We start from the raw sequence: 23163 nt of genomic DNA, 5'->3' as shown, positions 1-23163 counted from the left end.
CAGCAGGCTGCGAGACTGTTACCTTGCCACAGGCCCTACTCAACCCAAAAAAAACGCAATGACCTCTCGTCTCTCGGTTTGTATAGCGGGATGTAAAAATGGGTCCTCACCCCCACGGAAGAACAAACTGGGATTAATGATATAACCCAAAATCGCATGGAAGAATCTCTCAACCAAACGTTGACGCATGATTTCGGTTGAATAGCCAAGGTTAGGCCAGCGTGATCAATTTGAGGTGCTAGCAAGAGCAGAGATGTATGAATCCTTCCCATCCACCCTCCTCCTCCTCCTCCTCCTCATCCTCCGCCTCCTCCTCCTCTCTCTCTCCTCCATCCCCGGTGGTGTTAATTTCCACCTGATTTCCATTAGCCGTTTTTGTGCACAGCAGTCAGCCACTTCCATCTCTCTCTCTCTCTCTCTCTCTCTCTCACTCTTTCTATCTCTCTCTCTCTCTCTCTCTCTCTCTCTCTCTCAGACAGCCTCTGCAGTCAGCCACTTCCATCTCTCTCTCTCTCTCTCTCACTCTTTCTCTCTCTCTCTCTCACTCTTTCTATCTCTCTCTCTCTCTCTCTCTCAGACAGCCTCTGCAGTCAGCCACTTCCATCTCTCCCTCCCTCTGTCTCTCCATCTCTCTCTCTTTCTCAGACAGCCCCCTCCCCCAAGGCAGTCCCCCCCCCCCGGAGGATGGAGGCCTATCACCATCAGAGCCAGACGACGGACCCCCACCGGCCCCGGAGACAGAGGCCCGAACCCAGGCTGAGACGCAGTTGGGCCGGCCCTAGCCGGTCCGTGAGTTCTGAATGAATTCGGATGAGTCCTCCTCATCCGGGAGCTGCATAAGTGAGCAGCAGTAGGGAGGGATGAGGGTCCGCAGGAGGGCGAGCTCTTTGACACGTTAGGACTGTCAAAGAGGGACGAGGGACATGCACTGACTGGACAGAAGGGGAGAGAGAGAGAGAGAGAGAGAGAGAGAGAGAGAGAGAGAGAGAGAGGGAGAGATTAGGGAGAGAGAGATGAGGGGGACAGGAGGGGAGAGAGAGAGAGAGGAGAGGGACAGGAAGGGAGAGAGAGAGAGAGAGGAGGGGGACAGGAGGGGAGAGAGAGAGAGAGAGAGAGAGAGGGAGAGAGAGAGAGAGAGAGAGAGAGAGAGAGAGGGGGACAGGAGGGGAGAGAGAGAGAGAGAGAGAGAGAGAGAGGAGGGGGACAGGAGGGGAGAGAGAGAGAGAGAGAGGAGGGGGACAGGAGGGGGGTGAGAGAGAGAGAGGGGGGGGCAGAGGGGGAGAGAAAGAAAAAGAGAGACGGGAGAGAGGGAGAGAAAGAGAGGGGAAGAGAGAGAGGGAGGGAGAGAGAGAGAGAGAGGCAGAGAGAGGGGGGTGACAGAGCGAATCTATGAAGGTGGGATAAGAATTGAAAAGGAAGGCAGAATATATGGCCACACTTAAGAGGCGGAGTGGAGGAAATATGTTAAACAAATCTCAGTTAATACAGGAATTTCCAAAAGGGTTACATTCATCTGTGGTGTTTTTAATATCCTGTAAATGATCTAACCTGCTAGGATATTGGCTAGCGGACTGAACAGGATGTCTTGGATGGCGGTGACCTGGAAGTGAACTTCAGAACTACTGATACCGTATATTGAGATCCAGTTGAATATGAGTGTTTGAATATTAAACTTGATAGGGAATGCTATTGCTTACCCACGGCGATAGCGATCCATCAGCAACATCATGCCAGTAGAGGACTGAGGGTGATAATGAAGGAAGGCATCAGAGAAGAAATAACGGAAGATAGGGAAGCTGTTAATGGAAGACTACATCCTCGGAAATGGGAAGAATACAGCAACTGTCAACTGGGGAAGGAGAGTGTCTGAGAATTCAAGTTTTACGACACTCCTGCCACCCATAAGAAAGTACTGTCTTTGGCGGTCACGTACTGAGTGCTTTTTAATGGTAGACTGTAAATGATGTATTCATTCACCACGTCGGGGAAGGAGTGGATCGGGACTCGACTTCCCTCCGAAGGCCTACCTTCGTATCGTCGGGAGAACTTTGTTTGAGAAGTCCTATTTTAAATGGGGATTTTTAAAACCCGGTCTCACTTCCTCTTCAAGCGATGGCGTCGGGAGCGGGGACGGCGGTAAATCTAGGACCCTTGGGTGAGACGTGCCCACGCAATATTGATGGCGCATATTAGGGGGGAACTCTTATTAGGGCAAACTTTCCTCTCAGAGATGCGAAATGGAGCACTTGTTTTAGCTGCAGGATGTTCTAAATGGTGTATTCATTTAGACTCTGTTCAGGAGGTGATATAAAGCACCGAGGTAGGGTACTAGAGCGGCTCGGCAAACAACCGCCTGGAGATTTCAGCGCCCTGTTGTCACACGGCACCAGCGAGGACGCCATTCCACATTCAGCGGCGATCCAGGAAACACTTAGCGCTCTTACGGAATCCATTTTTTACATTGTGTTATCAGAGCGGAACACATGGCCGTGCGAGTGTTTACAGAATTTCTCATGCTGGAGATTAGATCTGGACGTGGTTCTTAGGGGACGGAACATTTGTCAGCGGGTCGTTTTCGGCTAAAAATAAAGACTGGCGCCAAGCCACCCGGAAGGCTCTCCTGAAAGAGTTCGGTATCTCCCTATAATCTCAGAATGAAAAGTATAGCTGTCTGGGCTGCCACTCTTATCTGGCCTTGACACTCGACCGCTCTCTGCTCCCCCTGCTTCAAACTGACAAAGCGCTCGGCGTTTTGAAACGGGGGGCATTAAAGACAGAGGGAGGGCTGTCCGAAACCTGCCGCCGGCGTCCAGATGCCCGTTCCAATTTCCCCCCATCGAGCTTTCTCACCTGTCCGCCCCTCGCAATCTAAGACTCACTCCAGGACTGACGGGACTCATTCTCACACAGCCCCGCGCGCTCTTAAGAGCTTCCGTTCCCCGCCCCTTCCTGGTGGCGAGGAATCCTCCCGACGCCCCGATGTTGTTGTGCCCCCGCCCCCTCCACCCCCTCCACCCCCCCCCCCAAGCATCCTCTGAGACTGCACGGTGCTCTCCGGCTCTCTCTGGATGTTATCTGATCTGACATTAGAGCTTTTATAAGGTTACCTCCCACTCACCTCTCATTACCAGCCCCGTAGCAGCGCCATTATCGCTGTAGATAAAGAAACAATAAACGGCCCTCGGCTCCGAGGGGTTAGCTGTTCCTCAACTCCTCCCTCCATCTCTCCTCCTCAACTCACTTAACCCTGACGAGGCGAGACCGGCGACTGGATCTTAACGGAATCGCCGCATTGCCCCGGTGTTTGCCCGCCCAAGGCCATTCATTTCTCCGTACAGAGGTCCCCAGTGTGGGGACAGTGGCGTGTCCCCCCCCCCGCCACCCTCCCCCCTCCGACTCTGAAGTTTGGCACACGAAAGAGGAGCTGATGACGCCACAGCCAGTTAGCTCCTGGGTCGAGGCCAAGCAGGAACGGCAAAACTAAGGAGGTCGGAGTGGCTGGGAGATTCTGTACCCGATGTCATCCGATTAATTCGCAAGCATGCCAAGATAAATCCCCCTGCCTGGTGGTAACATACCTCCCTGGTTTGCAAGGCTGGTGTTCGTATCTTGTGCAGAGGAGTACACAACTCAACACCGCTTGTAATATTCAGTGAAACTGAGTGAATAATGTATGTAAATGCCGATGGGAGATTTGATTGGTAGTTGAGTGCGCATAATCTGAACGGAACATAACATCTTCTGAGTGTTTACATTTCTGATTCTGAACCATTTCAGTCGAAGCTGGGATCATATAAGTTTCAAAAGGACCATCTATGATAGTCGTTGGCTTCAGTCAGTCTATTTGCTGGGCCACAGAGATTCGGTAATTGAGAGCTTAAGCTTCTGTGAAGCCATTTACGCCCTCGAATCTGTGAGCCTTAAAAGTTTGGGAGCAAAACTTCTGCAGCTTTAGAGCCCATTACGGCAGGGGCCTTTATTAGATAGGGCCCTTTTCTGCTGAACACAGACTTCCAAATCAGACCGGGGTTGGGGAGTACGGTGGAGTTCAAAAGAAGGCACACAGAGAACAATTATTATAAGCTCCCTTGGCGATCGCTCATGCGTCTCATCAAAAAGATGGCATCAAACACCCCTTCCTGGTTTAGAGAGCGCAAAATAACGAGGGAGGATCAATCAAGCGCGCTCAAATGGGCCGGCGCCTCGCGGGCATGGGGGGGATCGCAACCGAAACCTGCCGCGCGCTAAAGACCTCGCCCGTGAGACTATGCAGGATGAGGGTAGCTTGCTGGTCATTCCACTCCAGCACTGATAGACGATTGGCTAGCATGGCTAGCTAACCAGGCAGTTATTCAGACATGGACCTTCAACAACAGTCCGTGGGGATGCTGGAAATGCTTTTGCTATAATCATACGACAATGCCTTTACCTGGTCATGGGGCAGGGAAACACGTAGGCTTATCTGGAGGTAACCCCCCACCCCCCTCCCCCCTCCCCCCTCCCCCCCCCCCCTCCCTGAGTCCCTGTGTACAAGTTAAAAGGCTGATTTACATTTATATTGCAAAAGTGAAACGCATGGTTGTAATTGGTGCTGTGGAGTCTGATCCCACAAACACTCGCACAAACACATACGTACACCTGGTGTGTGTCGCACAAACAACACACAGACACGCTCGTGTGCACACACACACACACACACACACACACACACACACACACACAAACATACATCTGGTGTGTGCCGCACAATCAAAGGTTCTTTCCATATAATGCAAGGCTTTGAGTGTGTGTGTGTGTGTGTGCGGGGGGGGTGAGGCTGGGTGAGAGTGTGAGGCAAGAAAGACACACACACACAAACACATACATACATCGTGTGTGTGCCGCACAATCAAAGGTCCTCTCCATATAATGCAAGGCTTTGAGTGTGTGTGTGTAGGGGGGTAGTGGGGGGTGAGGCTGGGTGAGAGTGTGAGGCAAGAAAGACACACACACACACACACACACACACACACACACACAAAGATAGAGGCAGGTTCTGTCCAGGTGGAATTCTGCTGTGGCTGGAAATTCGGGCAGACACAACCGCCTCCCTTATCAGATCAGCGAGTCCATTCTTCAAAGTGCTCGCTGTCCCACAACACCAGATACATCTTCCATCCCCCGGCCGGTGAAGGACTTAACAGCTCTGTCAATACCTCCGCCAGCTCGTTTCCTCCGGAATTTTTCATCTGCTGCCAGGAAAATCCAGCGCAACAGCGCGCGCAAAGGTACTGTAGATCTACAATGACAGACAACGTGATTCATGGTGGCAAAAGTAGGGTATGTGTGTGTGTGGGGGGGGTGGGGGGGGGAATGATGTTGATGTTTCCACAAACTAGCGTCACGGCTCTTTGGCGGGGAGAAGAACGATGAAATGATTGCGCGCCAGACAAAATCGGACGGCGAATCGAGCCCGTCGGTCACCGGGGCTAGCGATCGCGCGACGCTGACGCGCAGGCACGCACACACACACACACACGCGTGTACGCATACGCGCTCACGCAACAAGGCCGGTTGCTTGTGCAGACTAACAGTGTTCTGACACAAACCTACTAGATCTTTCCGAGCAGGGGTTGGCTGCTTTCTTACGACGGAGATGTAATGGTCATTTTGCTCGTCTTCTAATAGCCAGTGGAGCGTGGAGTAATAACCTTCCGCACAGTGAATGGCATTCATCAACAGCACCAGCTCATTAGGGGGAAAATGAACTAGACAAACTTGCTGAATCGTTAAAATAACCTTCCTCCATTTGTCCTCGGCTACCGTAAAAAGCTACCGAGTCCTAATTTAAATCCATAGATTGATCAACACAATTAATGTATTGATTTCCAATGAATTCCAGTGATAAGTGGTGCTTTCCTGCGTGCTGCTCTTTCCCTCTGAGTACCAAGTGATGAGTCATCACTTTCATATGGAGATATAGAGGAGGGCCCTGGCCAATCGCAGCCTGTCGTTTCCTGTGCATTAGGCACCATTGTGGAGGCCATTAATCCTTCAGTAATCTGAGGCAGAATGCATGCTGGGTGATAAGAAGGCGCTGTGAAACTACACGTGTAAGATCCCCCGGACAACGCTACCCCTTCAATTATCTTATTTTTATTTGCTGTTTACTTATTCATGGGGTCCGCTCTGACTCCTGGTCCACCCGCTGGTATGAAGAAGTGAACAACACTTGGATGTGGAGATTGAGCATTGTGTATCACGGTAGATAGATAGAAAGATAGATAGATAGATAGATAGATAGATAGATAGATAGATAGATAGATAGATAGATAGATAGATAGATAGATAGATAGATAGATAGATAGATAGATAGATAGATAGATAGAAAAGTAGGTAGGTAGACAGACAGACAGACAGACAGACAGACATAGATAGATAGATAGATAGATAGATAGATAGATAGATAGATAGATAGATAGATAGATAGATAGATAGATAGATAGATAGATAGATAGATAGATAGATAGACACTTCATCTTGTCATACTGTATGTAATTGATATGGGTAGGATGTAGAATAAAATGCTTAGTTTAGTCAAACCTACGACACGAGAACAGAGTCTAGTGTTCTACCAGCTGAGCCTATGCATACGAGGGCAGCGCTCCTTAGACGGCCAGGAGGGGGAATTAAATGGAATCAATCTCAGTGCTTATTTGTCCATTAAGTTGCCACCTTTTCACCTGTTACTTGAGGAGCATAAAATATTGTATAGTGTATGGCATGGGGTTTATTGGAGGCCGCTGTGCATGGTGATGAAAGTGCATACCCGATACAACTAATCCCAGACAAACACAAACTTTATACACACACACACACTCACACACACGCGCGCGCGCACACGCACGCATCGTTGCACCCACACAATCACCATAAAAACAGAACTCCCGACTGTGGCTCATTTCATCAAGGCGTTCTCAACTTTTTACGCTCCGCCGTTCGGAAGCGCAGTGGTTGGAGGAACGCGAGTAAATCAGGCCGCAACACATCCTGAACAGCCATTTCCCCTCAAGCACGCCGGCCCAAGTACCTGTCGGCACGGTAATACAGGAACAGGGGCCGTGCAAATCTCACACACAAGTTCAGGCCCCGTAGCGTCTGATGAGCATCCCTCTAACCGAGGGGGGATCAGGGCGAGGTCAACGCCGGCTTATCGGATCCTGTCCTTGAAGAGATATGAGGCATAAACAAACGCAAACACGCTCCATTGAGAAAGTCAATACAACTCCACTACTGTATGTCGAAGCGACCAGGGTGAAACCGTGGTCATGCCCCAATCCCGCTGGGACCTGGGGCGGGCGGATGATGACTCCACCGGGATGAGGCAGGTGTCATGACATGAGTGTTACTCACCTGGGTGAACGTGTGATACGAGTCAGGTGTCGTGACCGAGGGGCGAATTCACAAAGAATGGATCGCGGCCGCTAATAGCGCCGCCGCGAACTGCGTGTCATTAGCGCCCGCTATGTGCTCCGTCTTAACGACCTATTAGTGAATGATATTGCGCTAATGATATTTTAACGCAAACACGTCCATACTGTGTTGCAGCTGAGCGCAGTTTGCTCCTGATGAATACTATATAGTACATACTGCTCATGCAACAGTACGCATGTCCTAGGACAATGGCAGAGAAGGGTTACATTTTCCGAGCGCGAACAGGAAGTCCGTGACGGACGAGGTCCACAGGTATGTCTCACAATTACAAGAGAGAAAAAAATCACACTTACGGCTAAAAACCATATTTGGGATTTAATATCCCAGTCTGTGAGCGCCTTTGGTGTTTCCAAACGCAATAGTATGGATTGCAAACAGAGGTGAAATGATTTGAAAAATAGAACAAAGGAGAACATTTAATTTTCAAAAATCGGGCATCCTTTTTGTTTTTGTCACTGTATCTTTTGTCATTGCGTTTGTTTGTCATGTCGTCCCAAAATAAATGAGTTTGAGCAGAGCTGCCCATGGTGCTGAATGTTTAGGCCGAAGTTGGGCGTTCTTACTTTTCATTGAATGCTTGGTTGTAGGCCTAATGATGTAGGCCTAATTGTATTTTTGGTCACAAAAGTTTAATTGGACAACTTTATTTTGTTGCAAAGACAGCGAAGCAAATCGTGTGAAATAATGTGCGACTATGTTTTTCCTGACATGTCTGCCCTCATCATCTGCCCTCACGTGAGGCAGGTTGGCAGTTGGCTCCTGGTCATCGTCGTCTTCATTTCTCACCCCTTACAAATGCACTTCAATTACCACCAACCCTCTGAAGACGCAAATCATTTCACTAGAACTGCGTGTGGCAATTAGCGCTGATCTTTGTGAATTGGATTGTTTTTGCCCTGAGGCTCCTTTGCATAGAAATGAGCACATTTCCCGCCAGAATTACCTCATTTAAATATCAGCAAAGATCACAAGCGCACTGAAACGCTATGATGATGGCAACGCAGTTAGCCCGGTATTTCGCCCTTTGCGGGTGCTTTGTGAATAGCAAGGTTTATTTGGGGGTTATTTGCACAGGTATAGCGGTAGAAAAACCTACGCTATCCCTTTAAGAATTCGCCCCGATAGTGTGCTCACCTGGGTGAGAGTGTGATATGAATCAGGTGTCATGACATTAGTCCTTTTTTCAAAGGATTTTCAAGTGAATGAATGCCTAAATCAACGTAAATTTGAATATTAGGACCCCCCAATTTCTTTTCCATTAACAGAACTATTCAAGCTTGAGTTAAGTTGATGTCATTATTCCACGTGTTGATGCGCATTTTAGTAACTCGTCAGAGCATTTTTCATCAGCAATGTAGCGAATGGAATACAAATTTTACCTATTGGGCAATGCGTCAGTCTTCTGTAATAGATGAACTCAAATAAGTGTATTCTCTGTTCAATCTTTGATCTCTGTAAATGTTCACTTCAGCTGTTGACCCTCTGAGCCTACTTACTGATAATTGGTTAGTGAAGTTCTGCATATGCATGTATGGTCACAACCACAGTGTTTTTAATGCTCTGTTTTGATGATAATCTTTGCTCTCGGTTGATTCTCCTTGTTATGGTTCGGGCCGGGTCCGCCCCCGGCTCGCCCCCTGCTCCCAGTCTGGACCCTTGCCCCTGACCCCTGGTTCGCCCTGCTCACCCCTGCCCCGGACCCCTGGTCCACGCTGCTCGCTCCTGGCTCACGGTGCAGACCCTCGCCCTTGCCCTGGACCCCTGGTTTGTTCTGCTGGCCCCCTGCTCCCGGCCCCAGACCCCCTAGTTCCCCTGGACCCCCTTGCAAAGATGAACCGTGGCATTCTCGACTACTCTGCTTCATTATTAGAATAAATCTATAACACTATCAAGGTGAAGGTCTTTGGTGTGCGCGAGACATGAAACATTTTGCAGGAACTCCATGGATACATTCTGAGCATGCATAATATTATTATATCGCTCCAACCTTTTTCCTTCACATGAATGTCGAATCAACTCTCTCTAATCCACCCTTAGCGAGCTTATTAAATTAGCGCACCAAATTTGGCGCGCAATCGATGTAATTCTTTTTTCATCAGTCATGTTGCAGGAACTTTTAGATTCACATCGATTTTGAGCAAATTAGCTTCTTAGTGGAAAAATGGCTTTAGTGTGCTCACCTGGGTTAAAGTGTGATATAAATCAGGTGTCATGACATATAGTGTGCTCACCTGGGTTAAAGTGTGATCCCCAGGTGTGTGTGTGTGTGTGTGTGTGTGTGTGTGTGTGTGTGTGTGTGTGTGTGTGTGTGTGTGTGTGTGGGTGTGTATGTGTGTGTGCCGCCAAATACTGATCTCTCATCAGAAAAGGTTCCAAGTTAATTTCATCTCACTCAGTCAATGCAAATAAAATATTGATATTTGATATACTATGTGGTATAGAATTAGCCTTGTGAGATCATCTTGATCTAGTGAACTCACATTCTGTTTCTCTCCGCAGATCAGTCTGACCTCTTCCTACTGTATCGAGAACCATTTCAGTGAGTGGGAGTACTCGCCTTGACAGACAAACTCCTTCAGTCAATCAGTGTAACAAAATGTTTGCCAAGTCCAGTCAGAAGAACGGCCAAAGTGTATTTTCCTCAGAGAAACTCCGCTAGTCTTGTTCCTGTTTAATGGTTATTGTGTCTATTTCTGCAATAACTGCATTTATGTCTGTGTTTATTCTACTAACGTTAATGCTAGCGCTCGTTGCTTCAGGAGGCTGTTTTACCAGCGGCCTTTACGGTATTTCATTTTCACACATCAACTATTAGAACCAATCAGGGGCTGTCAACAACAGCCCGCCATCCAATGGAACGTCGGGGACGCAAGGTACTGTACATGCGTATGCAAGTTGGGCTCCTGCATACACTTTATATGAACCCTAACATCAAATATACTGTACAACTCAACCCATTAAAAAAGTAGTGTGTGCTTCTGGTTCATTTGACCCATGTTAAGGGATTGGTAGTATTCATCTGCATTGTGCTTCTGGTTCATTTGACCCATGTTAAGGGTTTGTCCAGGGCGGGACGCGAACCTGCAACCTTGCACTTGCAAGTCAGATGTGCTAACAACTCCGCCAAGGGAGATATCCTTATCGGCAGGGTCATTAGCACCTCATTTTATACTAGGAGAGTGAATTTCACCGGCTACTCACTATCATTACCTCAGACTACACTCACTCCACGATGGTTTAACGAGGACTCACGATTTACTCGGTTACACTCACGCCTCTCAACTCACTCCACACGTGGGTCACGGCACCACTGTAACGATAGTACTCTCGTCTACCTTGTGCTTCTGGTTCGTTTGACCGATGTCAAGGGATCGTCTAGGGCGGGACGCGAACCTACAACCTTGCAAGTCGGCTGTGCATACAACTATGCCAAGACAGACATCCCTATCAGCAGGATCATTAGTACCTCCTTTTATAGGGGAGTGCATTTCACTGACTTCTCGCTACAATTATCTTGGAGGACTACACTCAAGGGTTTTACGAGGACTCATGATTCACTCGGTTACATGTGCGGTGAAAAGTGTGTCTGCATGGTGTAAGATGCAATCATCTGCAATCAGAACACTTTGCATCACCTAGAAACCCTCATTTCAAACACCTACCTCAGATGATCGGTGCTAATTCGATGTTATGAGCTTCACTTTTACTCTGAACTTCCAGAGCTGAGACAGCATATGGCAGAGATGAGAAGGTTGGATGAAGACTGCCATCTCCAGAAGGGGTGTCAGATGGCAGACGAGCACCCCCCCCCCCTGCCCCTCCCCACACACACGTTCCTCTGCTGTTCCTCTGTTTGACATCCACTCTGATTCTGCTGACAAGGGATGCAAACCACACCGCTCTATCATTTGTATTGCGAGAGACAGCGACAGCGGGAGAGGCACTTGATCCCCCCCACCCCCCACCAGGCACCCAGAACAGAGACATGGGGGGGAAGCCCACATGCAAACACATCCAAATCTCCTAACACCCCCCCACACACACCCACACACACCCCCCCACACACACACACACACCTCCACACCGTGGTAACCGGCTTTGCTGAACGCCGATGCCGGATCCAGCTGTAAAGCGGCAGTTAATTGGGAGTATATACTATAGAGTATGCAAGTTTCTAAGGTCACTGGAGTTGCCCGGTTCCTGACAGAGGGGAAGACGCTTCCTCGTTGAAACATATTGACCCGCGGTCCAGGAGCTTGCGTCTTCCAGGAGCGCAGCACCTCCGTTTGGGGAGCGTTCAGCACCAGCCTACTCTTGTGTGCAGCCTCCCCCAATTATAGTGCAACATTAAGGGTAGTTCATCCGAGTCATGGCGCGGTTTACGCATCAAGGAGGAGAGGAGGGAGGCAGGGGAGGAGGTTATACAATTACATTCTTTAGCAAAACAAAAACTGTGCACACGAGAGGTAATAAATAATGAAGCACCCCCCCCCCCCCCCCCCACACACACACACACACACACACAATTTACTGAGGGAAAGATGAAAGAAAAAAGGGGTAAGAAAAAATATTTCTGCTCCGACACCGACACACACGCACACACGCTCATAAAACCAGGCTATGGGGCTGACATCCACTTGAAGGTTGATGTACAGTCCCTTGAAAGAGAGCTTCTAAGAGCCGTATTAAACACTTTTATTACCGGTGTCAGATTCAAATTAGTGGCGCACTGCGCTCGTATAGCCTACTGTAAGGTCCAGAGAGGCTGCTGGTTCAGTCACACATTCATGCCTCCTTACGTCCAACCTTAGTTTAGGGTTCAACCATAACGTTTGATGGACTGCCATTTAGAGTAGAACTGTGTGCGTGAGTGTGGATACGTGAAATAAGAGCCCCGTGGAACGGGGGACTATTATGAGTCCCGGAAAACAGTTAGAATGGGAGGTAGTGTCGAGAAACTTCATTATAAGGGTCTCTCGGCGAGGTTATTGTAAAACAGGCTCTCTATTCACACAGCAAGTGCAGGTCTGCCCACACACAGACGTTATGAGCAAAATCCAACTCATTGTTCCCTGAGCACTGCAGTCAGCAAAACTTTCAGTCATAACATGAGGTAGGTAGCCTAATTAACAACTGCATATTCATGTGACAGAAGCCTCCCATTCTCTGCAGAGCGCAAACATCCCATGCATAAACAAATGACTTCATCTCATCCTCAACGAGTGATCAAACGATACAACGACTGTCGATATATGGAAGAGCGTCGATATTTAATTCGTTCGGTTCATCAGCAGTGGCATCAACTCCACAATTCCGTCTCAATCAGCACACGCACCCGCAATCAGCGCAATTGTCATTCTGCTGTTGACGCAACAAACCCGCCATGTAGAAGAGACTCGGGGATAACGCAGAATGATCAGGATGGAAAGAAGGAGCATAAATAAATAAATAACGAAACAGCAACAACAAATCATTAAAGCACCGTCCTGACACCCCCACGGGAGGGGACGTTCAAACTTGGTGACAGTGACAGGGTGACAGTGACAGGGACACGGTCATCACGGTGACCTCCCTCGCCCCGCGTGGCCGTCCGCACAAGAGGAACATGCAGGAGAGAGGTAGCCTAGATGGAGTATAGAGGTAGCCTAGATAAGAGAGCTTGGTGAACTTACCCAGTCCAGAAAGCCAGGACAGGAGAAGCACCCAAGGAATCATTGTTGGAGAGAAGTATTGGAGGAGAAGTCTTCAAACGATGGGATTCTGACGGCGCGGGAGAAAGTTATGATTTCTGAAGAGAGAGAGAGAGTGTGTGTGTGTGTGTGTGTGTGTGTGTGTGTGTGTGTGTGTGTGTGTGTGTGTGTGTGTGTGTGTGTGTGTGTTGAGTTGTGGAGGATGGAATCGTAGCTCCTTCCCTCAGCTGATCACAGCGTGAGTGCGTGTGTGTGTGAAAGAGTGTCCTCTTCTCTCTTTCTGCTCGGGTTCACGCTGAATCAGTCTTCAGTCCGCTCCTCACCGCTGCTCAGCTTCTCTCAAGCTTTACGCACTGCTTTTCTAAGGTCTCTCTTTCTCTCTCTCTTTCTCTCTTTCTCTCTCTCTATCTCTCTATCTCTCTTTCTCTCTCTCTATCTCTCTTTCAGCCGTTCACTCTCTGTGCGTCAGTGTCTCGCGGTACCACTGTGCTTTACGCTTCCATGCTCTCTCTCTCTCACTCTCTCTCTCTCTCTCTCGCTCTTTCTCCTTATGTGAAACCTCCCCCTCTCCCTCTTTCTGTCTCTCTCCTCAGCGTCTCACTAGTGCTTTGGCTTGCCAGCGAAGCAGGCACGGGAGGGGGTGGGGGCCTGGGGGGGGGGGGGGGGGGGGGGTCTTTGCTCCTCCCTCTCTCCCCCTCTCTCTATGTCAGTCAGCTGGTCAGTCAGTCCAGAGACCGTGTTGCTTTTCCTGGGAAAAACTGTAGGAGCATGATGATGTGACTAAATCAATAGTACATATATAAAAATAATGCTAAATACACCGACAGTAGCCTATTGTTCTATATCAATAGTCTAGGGTGAGACACAAAGATGTCGGTTGTCAAGGCCAAGTTAGATTAAGGTTATACAAAGGGAAAGCATTTGTAATATTGTAAAGCAGAATGGCAGAGTGCAGTTCAGCAAACATCATCACATTATCTGCAGATAAATGTTCTATTTTTGAAACCTATGAAAGCATTTTGTCAGAATTGTGGATACAAATCCTGGGTCCCTGGTTTGAAACTGGGTGAGTCTTGAAGTGCAAAACAACCTTTTTTGTAGGAACTCTAACCTAACCCTAACCTAGATCTATCTATCTATCTATCTATCTATCTATCTATCTATCTATCTATCTATCTATCTATCTATCTATCTATCTATCTATCTATCTATCTAAAACTGAAATTTTGGCTCCTGAGTTCAGATGAATGGAGGTGAATGGGCGGCCATGTTCGGGCGGCTCTGTGGCGCCCCCCCGGGTTCGGGCGGTTCGGTGCACTCTGGGCTCTACGCCCGCACACCCCAATCCAAACCCCATGTCTATAGCACCCCCACACTGGCTGGTTGCACTCAAAAAAATTGTTTTGTCTGTGTGCACACGCACGCAAGCGGGACATGTTTAGTCTTGCTGCGTCCAATACATCGAGACCTTTCTGCCAGTCCAAACTGTGTGTCTCTGTGCCTTAACACACGTATATATATATATATATAAATATATATATATATATATATATATATATTATATATATATATATATATATATATAAGGCGAGAGGGAAGTCGAGAGGGAAAAGAACATACTCCATATTCACTGAGTCTGTAGACTACTGAACATTTCCCCAGGCCTGTTGTGGCGTGGTGGCTCGTTAGCCAATTGGCTACAGCCGGTCTTCTCACCCGCCGGCCTTGATTAGGAGATCGGCTGCAGCTGGGTAGGATGGTTGCTCGGGCAGCGAAGAAGGGCCAGTAAACCCTGTTGATCACCTGTCCCCACTGTCCATGGTGCTGACGGGCCCGGGGTTGTTTGGTCGCCATGGCTCCGGCCATCTACCATGTAAAGCGCGGTCTGTGGTGCTGAAATGAAACGTTGCGCAGGGTGCGGTCTGGCTGGGGCGCATTCGGAGACGCGGGACGCACCCTTGTGGCAGCCTCGCGATACATGATGTGACACAGGGACGGCGCTACACCGGGGCTAGGCGGGGCTATAGCCCCGTCACAAATCTGCTTAGCCCCGGTTAAGCCCCCTATAACATTTTGGTATATTTTTTATTTCAAAATAAAAAAGTAAAAGTTCATTATCAGCCATTCTCTCTTCATAATCAGGTCCCATGGTTGCGTGCTCATGCTACAGGTACAGTACCCTGCGATTTACATGCGCCTGGTGGGGTCTGGTCTGGTTACTATGCCTACGAGCCTAACAGCTCGCCTCGCCAGACGATTCGCGCTGATGTGAGTGTGCTCGTACGTTAGCCAGTCGTTCATAATTGATCGTTGAATATTGGCAATCAGTCAGCTGAAAACCCCACTCGGATGTTTTCGCTGTATGTATTATTAGGTCTAGATCGAATAAATATCACACGTTAGAGCAAATTCTTTGATTTAATTGTTTGCATCCATAGGCGTAGGAACCGGGGTGGGGGTGGGGGGGCCGTGTCGGTGTACGGGCGGGTGGAGAAAAAAAAGTACATTTGAAAATTACACGCAAGGGACGAGGGTAGCTGGTTTTGACAGTGTTTGAATATTGGCCAATCACCACCAACTTCACTTCACTTTCACTTGTGGAGCATTAATGTGACCCTTTCTCCCGCTGTGAGTTTGAGGATGATTGCATTTGGATGAGGTAAATGTCTCTCAGTCATGAGGGTAAACTAGCAAACTTTATGAAATTAGACATTGCATACGATTAAATCGACAAATGAGTTTTGAATCAGAACGTTTGATGGCTTGCGACTGATTTTTAGCCTACTAGCACTAGCATAAGTAACTTACGTCTAACTTTAGCTAACTGGCCAAGCTGGCTGACAAGCAACAATGGCTTAATATAGCTATGAAAACGGCGTGTTTAAACGCCATGTTAAATGTCAAAATCATGCCTACGCCCTTGTCATGAAAATCTATTTTTTTCTTAGCACCCCCATGTATTGGTCAAGCCCCTCCTTAGCCCCTGGAGAGAAAAAAATCCTGCCGCCGTCCATGATGTGACAATAAGCTGAACTTCACGGATAACACCAATTCCCTATATAAAAAGCCAGTCAGAGAATGTTTTGACTGGGGAGCTTAAGGGGTTTGGTGTTATCCAAGTTATATTAGAGGGTTTATATGAGTTTTGTTGGAAAGCAGCCTTGGTTTTAGCATCACATCACAGAAATCTCAGTGCAAAGAGCAAGGCTAAATTGTCCAGGATGGTCAATGCAGCTGGCAAGGTAATAGGACGTCAGCAGAAACAGCTGGATGCCTTGTAACAAATCAACTGTAATCAGGAAGCCTCTTGGGTTCACCGACCTGTTTATTTGTTTTCAAGTGTTTGGGTTCTCCAAGCCCAAACACAGTTTAGCACTTTGTTGTTGGAGCACACTGTTTAAGATGCTCTAGCTTCATTACAAGAGTGGTGGGCACCCCTAGAAAGAAGGCAAGCAAAAGGCACGGTGTTCACCTAAAAAGAAGTGCCTTTTATTTGTACCTGTATTTTAACAAGCGAGCTATGCAACATGAAAGGAAGAGAGCCCTGGAACATTCCCCTATCATGTCTGCTGTTTGTTTTCTCAACAGCAGCAGAGAAAACGGCATAATAAAATGTAGTGTTATTGGATGCCACAGACACCTAGTAGTAGTAGTAATAGTAGTTGTACTGTAGTAGTAGTAGTAGTAGTAGTAGTAGTAGTAGTAGTAGTAGTAATAGTACTGTAGTTGTACTGTAGTAGTAGTAGTAGTAGTAATAGTAGTAGTAGTGTAGTAGTAGTAGTAGTAGTAGTAGTAGTAGTAGTAGTAATAGTACTGTAGTTGTACTGTAGTAGTAGTAGTAGTAGTAGTAGTAGTAATAGTAGTAGTAGTGTAGTAGTAGTAGTAGTAGTAGAAGTAGTAATAGTAGTAGTGATAGTAGTAGTAGTAGTAGTAGTAGTAGTAGTGGTAGTAGTAGTAGTAGTAGTAGTAGTAGTAGTAGTAGTAGTAGTGGTAGTAGTAGTAGTAGTAGTAGTAGTAGTAGTAGTAGTAGTAATAGTAGTAGTAATAGTAGTAGTAGTAGTAGTAGTAGTAATAGTAGTAGTAGTGTAGTAGTAGTAGTAGTAGTAGTAGTAGTAGAAGTAGTAATAGTAGTAGTAATAGTAGTAGTAGTAGTAGTAGTAGTAGTAGTGGTAGTAGTAGTAGTAGTAGTAGTAGTAGTAGTAGTGGTAGTAGTAGTAGTAGTAGTAGTAGTAATAGTAGTAGTAATAGTAGTAGTAGTAGTAGTAGTAGTAGTAGTAGTAGTAGTAGTAGTAGTAGTAGTGGTAGTAGTAGTGGTAGTAGTAGTAGTAATAGTAGTAGTAGTAGTAGTAGTAGTAGTGGTGGTAGTAGTAGTAGTAGTGGTAGAAGTAGTAGTAGTAGTAGTAGTAGTGGTAGTAGTAGTAGTAGTAGTAGTAGTAGTAGTAGTAGTAGTAGTAATAGTAGTAGTAGTGTAGTAGTAGTAGTAGTAGTAGTAGTGGTAGTAGTAGTAGTAGTAGTAGTAGTAGTAGTAGTAGAAGTAGTAGTGGTAGTAGTAGTAGTAGTAGTAGTAGTTGTTGTTGTTGTTGTTGTTGTTGTAGAAAAGCATTTTCTGTTCTGTAAAGGCCTGAAAAGGATCACCTGGGGTAGGGCTTGGTTGAAAAAGGCAAGAGCACAAATCTTACAACCTTTTACCAGCTAGCTAAACAATGGCTGACAGGGGTGGGGTGGGTTGTACCACATTGCCACTGTTGTGACTCTGATTAAGAATATACATGGACACACCCAACACGCTGACATTGTTTTTTATTAGACCTAGCTTACATGTTCTTTATACATTATCAGTGTTCATTGAGCATAGCCTACATTAGGAAGTTAAAGACGACATGAAAACAAAAAATGCATTTTTTTCCATTTTGGATCACATCCTTGGTCATAGTGTGCACCTATTTAACAATATATGCCAAAAAAATAAAAAATAAAATAGTTTTGTTGTAATCTTATATCAAATTCCATGATTTATTTTCTTCCTGTTACAACAAAATCTCTCGAGTGGTTACGTCAGCAATGCAAGAGCAAGGTCAACCAATAATCTCACAACATCCACCCATCAATCAATGCTATTTGTCTATCAATGTTCCAATCAAAATCCTCTAAACTTGATGTCCCGCCCCTATAGCCTGTTTGAGTTAAAAAATATAAAATAATACTTAAAACTACGGAGGTTAGATGATCTCAAACGTCTATTTCAGCTGGACTTTAAGATAGTAGGGGATGGCCTGTTTACACTAGTAGCAGATGGCCTGTATACAGTATATAATTTAATGCTAGAATACATAATATTAACAGTTGGTTACAAGGGTAAATTCTGTCTGTGATGGTAAATTCATTTTTGCTAGAGGGTCATGGGTTGAGGGTTTGGGCTGTAGAAGAACACCCTTTGTTGTAGAGGGGTTAAGTGACTTTTTTACTTCAAGCCATGATGCAAAAGTCCCCTTTGGTATGGAAGTAAAACAATAAAAACAAAGTATATTTTTACCAAATAAAAGTGTATACTGTATGTTTCAGGTATGAAGGAAGCAAGATCTAATTTCTAATTTCACATAATATTTTTTGGTGCTTAATACCTCCATTATTGTTGCTGATTGAATCTGAAGCAGGCTCGGTGTAACAGTCTAGATACATGACCTGCGCCGTCACGTCGCCATCAGCGTTCAACGTCATGTGCTACCTGCTCCACATAGCAGAACTTAGACCAAGATCTTTCTCTGGGGGAGAGCTACAGGGTGTGTGGCAGCGAGAAGAGAAGATTAACACATCAAAATGTGGGAATGTTGCTGTTAAAACGAGAAAACGTTGTAACAAGAAATTGATCTCTGATAGACTAATGTGTTTTCATACCCTATCTGAATTGCCTTTTGTTTTAATATTTTAATACACCAGTCAATACACCAGAAAACAATCAATAGCAACTTTATTTCTCATTATTTCAAGCACTGGCCTGGGGAATGCAGGCATCAGCCATTGAGAATCCAAGCTCTGTGATTCTTGATGTTGGACTCTACCATTGAACGTCATGCAATGGAGAAGCTTTCATTGTTGGTTTTAAAGGAATAATTTTACCGATGACTGATAGCAATGCCTGACGTCTGGTGGTGTTGGTAATTTATGATATTACAAAACTTCACAGGAGACCCAAGTCGTTTCAGCCTTTACGGGTATTCATTACGTAACACACTCAATTACAGCTCAGTACAGCTAAGTATTCTGATACAGCCCCCCAGCCCAACCATCTTTATATGCAGATCCTCACAAACAGTGTGTGCGTCACATTTGGCTAATGATTGAAACTGACGTAAGTAGATATGAATCTTAGAGATTTTATGAAATAGGACATTCCAGTCTAGAGCGCTCTGACTTGCACAACTCACTAGGGACCTCAACTGAGCTTGCTGCTCTCTTCCTGTTGCTCTCCTCAGCCTATCCAACTTGACCTTACGGCCTTACAATTTCCACAACAGTGGCTATAGTGGTGCAGAGCTGTAAGTGAGCTGCATAGATAAAGTGTTTTGTCTGTTACAGCAGATATCACCTAGCAGATCACCCAGTGAATGCAAGAATTTAAAGCAATACATCGCAATATCTGGACCTTTACAAACATGTCTGGTGCTAATTCTCCAATTAGATTTACTAAAAGTAAGCTGAATCATCCAAACAGTCTACTCAGAAAGATAATACATTGACATTTATTACCTTTTAAAACTCACGCCAACGAGACGCAGCATTCAGTCGAAGTGCGCATGCGCAACGTTGTGCTTAAACAACACAGTAGTAGCTAACTATTCCGGCGTCTATGGATATCATGCATCTTTTTAGCTCAATGATATCATGGTGGAGGTGAGAAAACCGAAGCGAAACATCACGGAGGAAGCCAGAAAAAGAAAAAGACAATCTGATAACGTTACGACAGTACGACAGTGCACTTACTCGAAGAGCCTGTGGGGGCGCAGTTTCGAGAAAACCCGAGATTGCTTTAACATACATGTAGGTGTAAAATAAAAAAGAACAATTTAAATATTGTATGACTTATGTTGGATGTCTTTATATGAGTGGTTAGAAAAAGTGAAGTCGTGTGAAAAAGAAAAAAAAAGAAAAAAAAGAGTAACCTTACTTGGCTTTACAACAGATTTACCCAGATCACCCTCTGGATGCAGCTGCCCTAGATTTGAATAAGTTAACAGCGGTACAGTCAAGGAAGTTTGATGAAAACAAAGAAGTTTGTACTCTGCGAGAGGTTGCGTACAGAAAATGCCCTCACCGTCTTCAACAATGGGGGAGCATCTGCTGAAAGTTTCCAGCTGAGACCTTGGTTGGAACTGATAGATTTTTTTGAAGGGCGCCCTATACAGACAGTAGCGAGGCCGATACAAACAAAAACGTGTTGACAGACTTTGTTCAGCAGAAGTGCGTGAGAACCGGGTAAGCCAAAGAGGAGTGGCTGCTTGGAAATCTGGCTTCTGGCAAATTTGATTTGACTCAAAGGGCGTACCAACAGTATAGCCTTTTTAGGCATATTGATTATCATAATGTAGTTTACTACACTACAAGGGTTAGTGGGTCGGTCCACAGTTTAGTAAATCAGCCCCATCTTACTGGCTCCCAGCGGCTCCTGGCTTATCCTGGCTTTTCCATAGACTTAACATTGCGTCATTTGCTTTCACAAGGCAAGCCACATGCTGAGGACTGACGAAATAGAGAGGCTAATAGAAGAATATTGTCATAATATCATTTTAATAAAAAAACAACAATGTGAAACCAAGGAGTTCAATTTTTATTGGGATTTTTTGGGGTAAGCCAGACTTGCCCTGAGGCGTACCCTGGGGGGAAAACCACTGATGTTCATCTCTCTCTCTCTCTCTCTCTCTCTCTCTCTCTCTCTCTCTCTCTCATCCCTCGGTCTTGCTTTCTCGCACCAGCATTTCCTCTGTACGGCCTCGGTAGACCTGTACTGTACTGTGCATTCGCAATGCCTGAAACACACTATGTGATAAAAACATACAACTGTCTGCATCTGTTCTGGTTTTCCATCGCAATTCTTTTTCATGAATATGTATTCGCGTTGTCGAGTTTATACACGGGAACAACTTCAAACTTCGAAGCAATCAAACAAGCGGCTGTATATCAAGTATATCTCCAGAGTCTCCAGACTGTTTTCTTCAAGTCTCCAAAAGATCGATGAGCTGCAGTGAGTCAAGTGAGCTTGGAAACCTCCAGGGTCCAGAGGTTTGTTCACAAGTCAAAGTGCTTAAGATGCCAAAGTAGTAACCCTTTCCTCCCTACGTTAGTCATGTTTAAATTATGCACAAAAAAAAAAAACAGCTTGCAGCTGTTGGACAACATTATTTATACAACTCATGTTTTCGTCGGGCTGGTTCTCAAGGTGGTGAGAAGACCATTTATACATGCATGCCAAATGAAGGAAGGAAAAAGCCAGAATATTAAAGTATCTGTGCTAACATCATATCGACATCTGCGTCCCAAAAGGTTACAGACCTCCCAGTAGCCACGCCAACAGAGAATAAAAAGATTGCAACATGGATTCCCTGCAGAAATACTTTGTAGACTAACATCTTATATCGACTCAACGAGTGATGTTGTGTAGAGGTTATGTGTTATGCAAGATACTCCAGGGGAAATAATAATTTATAATTAATTAATTGATTAATTAATGAATTAGTTAATTAATTAATTATTGTACAAAATAATATGATTGAATACAATGTTGATCTGTTGACATTCAGAGGACCACTTTGAAGCTCTAATAATCTGTGAGTAACGCTGTTGAGATGAGGTCATGGCAAGAGGCTCAAACTCAGCATGGGGAAAGGTTGGTGGACTTAACTCTGCACTTGATCCTCCGTGTGCCTGTCCCTTGTTTTCCCAAGATTCTACACAAAGTGTGTGTGTGTGTGTGCGTGTGTGTGTTTGAGACATTTTAAAGTGTGCATAGGAAATGCCTGTGCAATGTAGAGAAGAACTACTTAAGTGAACACAAGTGTAGGAATTCTATACAATGCAATGCTTTGCCGAGTTCTTAAACACATACACACCGTACCTGTATCCTCTACATATGACACATTTACATCCTTGAATACTTGAAAATGTTAACGTTGCTTAAGTACGGGGTTTGGAGAGAGCATAGAAGTGCATGTGATGTAACGCAAGGGACCCCAATTCCATCCCAGCAAAGAACAAACCTAACCTTAACCCCAACCCTAACCACACAACTGTAACATGTATAGTCACGTTTGGTTTTGTCTAAAGAAAAAGGCTAGTGGCAAATCATGCAGTCCTACTATGTCTATACATTAGACAGCTGACTCTGCACAACTGTATACTTGAATGTTATTTCATTGCTCTGCATATATCATGGACACACACACAGACATCCATGATTGGATGGGTTAAGTAGTTGAGGATGATACTGATACACTGCTAGACTGCGGAGCGTAAATTGCTAGTTTGGGAATCTAGAAATGTCTCGCTGCATACCTAGGACTGGAATGAGGAAGTGATTAGTGCTGGTAAGACACTGTATGGACAAGCGATAACAAGGATCCCAATGTACCTGTTATGTTATGGCGAACACATGTTCTATCCTATTCCTAACGCCGGGGTGATGACACCTTCATGGAGTCGAGAGAGGAAGAGAGAGCATGTGTGAAAATGACATGGAGAGGGGAGAGGGACAGAGTAGATGTGACGATTATCTGGGGTCTATTTTTATGAAATGTGATGATGTGGTGTCCTGAAATTTAAAAAAAATAAAAAAATAATATATATATATATACATATATATATATATATATATATATACAGGGACTTGTTCTGTAACTTTGGTGGCATTTGGTGACTGAATCCCCCCGTCCTCCAGAAAGGTTGAGCTAATCTTCTTGGATCACTGAAAGACATGTCTCTGGCTCTGTAAACTTGTTCCATGCCGGTC

The 23163-nt window shown here is 45.7% G+C and overlaps 1 protein-coding gene across 1 annotated transcript in view; it reads right to left on the bottom strand.

Annotated features, from left to right (window-relative positions):
• kirrel3a (kirre like nephrin family adhesion molecule 3a) overlaps positions 1–13188 on the bottom strand; it is a gene marked incomplete at both ends in the record, with an annotated part of 168331 nt that extends 155143 nt beyond the window's left edge. Inside the window, one exon of the mRNA XM_084445643.1 lies at positions 13146–13188. Coding sequence (XP_084301769.1) covers positions 13146–13188 — 43 coding nt within the window. The remainder of the gene's footprint in view (positions 1–13145) is intronic.
• Positions 13189–23163: the final 9975 nt, after the last annotated feature.

Source organism: Borostomias antarcticus (assembly GCF_949987555.1).
Source record: "Borostomias antarcticus genome assembly, chromosome: 1".
NCBI lineage: Eukaryota > Metazoa > Chordata > Actinopteri > Stomiiformes > Stomiidae > Borostomias > Borostomias antarcticus.
Note: the sequence above shows the minus strand (reverse complement) of the source record. Positions and strands in the feature narration are given on the sequence as shown.